The 3,442-nt window shown below is 35.9% G+C and overlaps 1 protein-coding gene and 1 long non-coding RNA gene across 3 annotated transcripts in view; one reads left to right on the top strand and one right to left on the bottom strand.

The window, feature by feature from the left end:
* The window catches only part of LOC107611894, a 27,022-nt gene extending 24,482 nt beyond the window's left edge, over positions 1-2,540 (top strand). Inside the window, exon 6 of the long non-coding RNA XR_001613504.2 lies at positions 1,870-2,540. This is a non-coding gene — a long non-coding RNA (uncharacterized LOC107611894). The remainder of the gene's footprint in view (positions 1-1,869) is intronic.
* LOC107613858 (probable beta-1,3-galactosyltransferase 14) overlaps positions 1-3,117 on the bottom strand; it is a 4,443-nt gene extending 1,326 nt beyond the window's left edge. For both annotated transcript variants that reach the window (XR_001614205.2, XM_016316031.2), the window contains exons 1-5: positions 2,556-3,117; positions 1,596-1,748; positions 1,433-1,515; positions 1,223-1,322; positions 286-399 (exon numbers count right to left, since the gene is read on the bottom strand). Coding sequence is in view for 1 of the 2 variants with exons in the window: in XM_016316031.2 (XP_016171517.1) it covers positions 286-399; positions 1,223-1,322; positions 1,433-1,515; positions 1,596-1,748; positions 2,556-2,899 (794 nt within the window). In the remaining variant the exon portion in view is untranslated. The remainder of the gene's footprint in view (positions 1-285; positions 400-1,222; positions 1,323-1,432; positions 1,516-1,595; positions 1,749-2,555) is intronic.

The raw sequence follows: 3,442 nt of genomic DNA, 5'->3' as shown, positions 1-3,442 counted from the left end.
AACCCAGGAACATTTCTGATTATATGAAGTTATGAAGCAAGACTATTTCTGACCCAAGCTTGTAAATGCATAACTAAAGAAATGAGGATACACTATACAATGCAAAGGTCATATCACTATTCACTAATCGCTACAACAATTATCTTTTTCTTTTTCTGAAATAAGTATAAATTGACACCCAACTATAACTACATCAAGTGTTACATCGAATGATGAATATCTTCAAAATAAATCTTCTAAAGGTCAAGGCTAAAACAATCAAGTTGTGGAGAAGGAAAGACTTGCCTGTTATTCCTAAGAGCACCCAAACTTGATACAACATCAGCAGAAAGTGCATATATAGGACCATAAGCATGAAGAAAATACTCCTTTCCAAGCAAATGAGATAGTGGTTCATACCTGCAAGATTTGCCAGTAAAGTTAATGAAAACATTATCGCGCCTCTAGTCGTCTGTGTAGCATAGGACACTTCATTGATTCAAGAGAAAATGGAACTATATGCAAATCACCAGTTGAATCTACTGATTATATGGAGTAATTTGATTTTAAATCAAGCTTGGTTCTAAATCTTGGTTGATTTTGAATGTATGCAGATGATGATGGTGGTTGGCAGGAGAGGATTGGAGTGGAAGTAGAAGAACAAGTTAGGAATTTACATAAATATGTTAAAATAATGGAGGTAACTGGTAAATATCAACTTGAAAATCAGAAGAGATCAAGTGTAAGAGCAATAGACGTCGAAGGAGATTAATGTAATTTTCCCAAAAATCTTTAAGTTGGACTCAAAATAAAATCCTACTAATATTCTATTGGAATTTGGCTAATGTTACATATTACCTAGTTATTTTATTTCAACAAGATTTAAACACTGAGTAACAAGTTTAGATTTTAGAATGCATACATACTTCGCAAAGTGTCAGGCTTACACAGAAAAGTAAAATGACATGGTTACAAAATTTAGTATCAGACATTCAAAAATGCTTTCTCAAGTCTCAAGCAAGTAATTAACAAATTGTCAGTTCCACAAATAGTACCAGTAATCTATATTTCTTTTTCCAAGAATTAAGCATCAATATATCAAGATGGTAAGAGCAACTTAATAATGAAATGTCTTATCCCCCAAAGAAAAAGTGGCATGCTAAAGTGCCAAGTTGAGAAACTAAGCCAAGGAAGGATAAAGATTAAACCCTTAAGATAAAATATTCATTCTAACAGAACTGACCATTTGAGTTTTGGATCCGTAAAAACAGGGCCTTTTTTCATGCATCCTATGTAAGTCTGAGGGTGAGACCGCTCTGTTGCCAATAGTAAGGAAAGACGATCTGACAATAATTTGAAAATTAATTCAAAAAAGAATTAATTAGAATGGTAAAATAATGTGGCAAACAATGGTCATTATATTTAACTAGATTAGCATCGAAAGATCTAGCACCTGGCCTTAAATATATGTCATCATCTGCTTTGACATAGAAGTCACAATCAAAAAGTGCGTATGCAGCTTTGAAGTAAGCCAACCTGCAAATAAATAAACAAGTTCAACTTAGCATCAAACTAGAGATATAAAATGCAGCAGTTCAGTTATTTTCAGCACACACGTTTTGTATGGGAGCTTACTGTACTCCTCTTCGATGTCCAATTGAATAAAGTCATCGTATTCTGCTATTTCCTTCTGAAGTGCAGTCATCTTTGATCTATCATTTGTTCTACCAATAATAAACCGAAAAGCCAAGCCTGTGGCTTCTTCCAAGCTGCAAGCAAAGGCAACTAGGAATTAGTAATCATAAGCATACGCATATCAATTCTGAATGTTTTCAGAGATACACACCCCACCTAAAGCTCTCTAACGATCCTACATATGTACAGACACAGTTCACAGTCGCATCTCCAAAGTTCAAACATACACCAATTGATTGTAAAATATAAAGTTCAATGCAGACACATGTAACTTTTTTTTATGTTGAACCATATAGATGATAACAACATAGTTACTACCAGAGTCAAATACTGTTCGATGCATGATTGGATTAAACTGAAAAGAAATATTGCATTACCGAAGGGAGAAAGAGATCCTCACCTTTCAAACACTAACACTACAAGAAAAAAATCAAATTTCCCAAACTAGATCATTGATGCAGTTCCACAACAAGATCTTTCCAAATTACTCACTTTCTGGACGACGAAACCATGACAAATAACAACAAAGCCTTTTCCTCAACTAGATCAGTTAGCTACATGAATCAAACTATGCCAGTTTGTCCTACCTCTGCAACCCATCACCAAAAAAACATGCACTAAGAAGATCATATTCAAATCTAGTCACACTGAAAATCCCAATTCTACAAAGAAACAAATGCTAAAGCAGAGTGCAGAGTATTAAAGAAATAATTTTATATCCTCCTACTAAATGAAACAAGTATTGATTAATTCTTACAAGTATAAAATACCGACTACATTTAATTTTCACTCTATTTAGCATCATGATATAGCACTACTCGTCAAAAAAACAAAGTTTCTTTCTTACAAAAATTGAATGAATAATTGGATCAAATTCGAACCTCTTAAGACCACTGGGATCGGAAGGGAACCAAGTCTTCCTCAGAGCCTGCCTCCTCCCGGCGGATCCGAAGCCGGTGAAAATTCCGACGAAGCCCATGACCTTGTGGCGATCGTCAACCCCGCCGGAAGCAGCACGAGCGGCGTCTCCGCCGTGGTCCCAAGTGACCCGAACCGATTTGGGCCTGGCGGATGGGCATGGGTTGGGCCTGAAGAAGGCGGTGAGGCCGAAGACGAATCCGGAGAGTCCAAAGAGGAAGAGGAATAGGAAGGTGGATCTGCGAGAAGACAATGAAGAATGGAAAGGGCGTGCGTGGAAGACGGACTTTGGGGAAGAGGAAGGCATGGATGGTTGTTGTTGTGGTGGTTCACTCTTCCCCTGAAATGGTGGTGGCTATGGTGGTGTGTGTTGGAGAGTTTGGGGTTTGTTCATGGCAAGGTTGATGGGAGAAGAAACAAACAAGGGACTGCACTGTGCAGTTTCTCACTGTCTCCGTCTGCTGTTGAGATGAGTCTATCGTAACTCGTAAGAAAACCCCTACCCGGCCTAACTCGATTTTCATTTTTTTTTTCTTACATCAAAATTTTCTGAATTTAATCACGTGAAGTTGGAATAAATTTTTGTAACTCTCTCTGAAATTTAAGTAATTATTTTAAATGGTTTCTGAGATTTAAAATTTTTTATAGTGGTTTCTTAGAATTTTAAGAACTACAATAGTTTTTGTATTATTTTTGGTGTTGAGCAAGTTGTTGAAATGCTAACACGGTTATCTTTTATTATGTTAGATAGTTTTAATGGCTAAATGACGTAGATTTATTTTAATTTGAATCTAATGTAGTTTTTTCTCTAATTTATAATTCTAATTTTATTGTGTATAATATTTTGTAT

Source organism: Arachis ipaensis, chromosome B08 (assembly GCF_000816755.2).
Source record: "Arachis ipaensis cultivar K30076 chromosome B08, Araip1.1, whole genome shotgun sequence".
In the NCBI taxonomy this organism is placed as follows: domain Eukaryota; kingdom Viridiplantae; phylum Streptophyta; class Magnoliopsida; order Fabales; family Fabaceae; genus Arachis; species Arachis ipaensis.
Note: the sequence above shows the minus strand (reverse complement) of the source record. Positions and strands in the feature narration are given on the sequence as shown.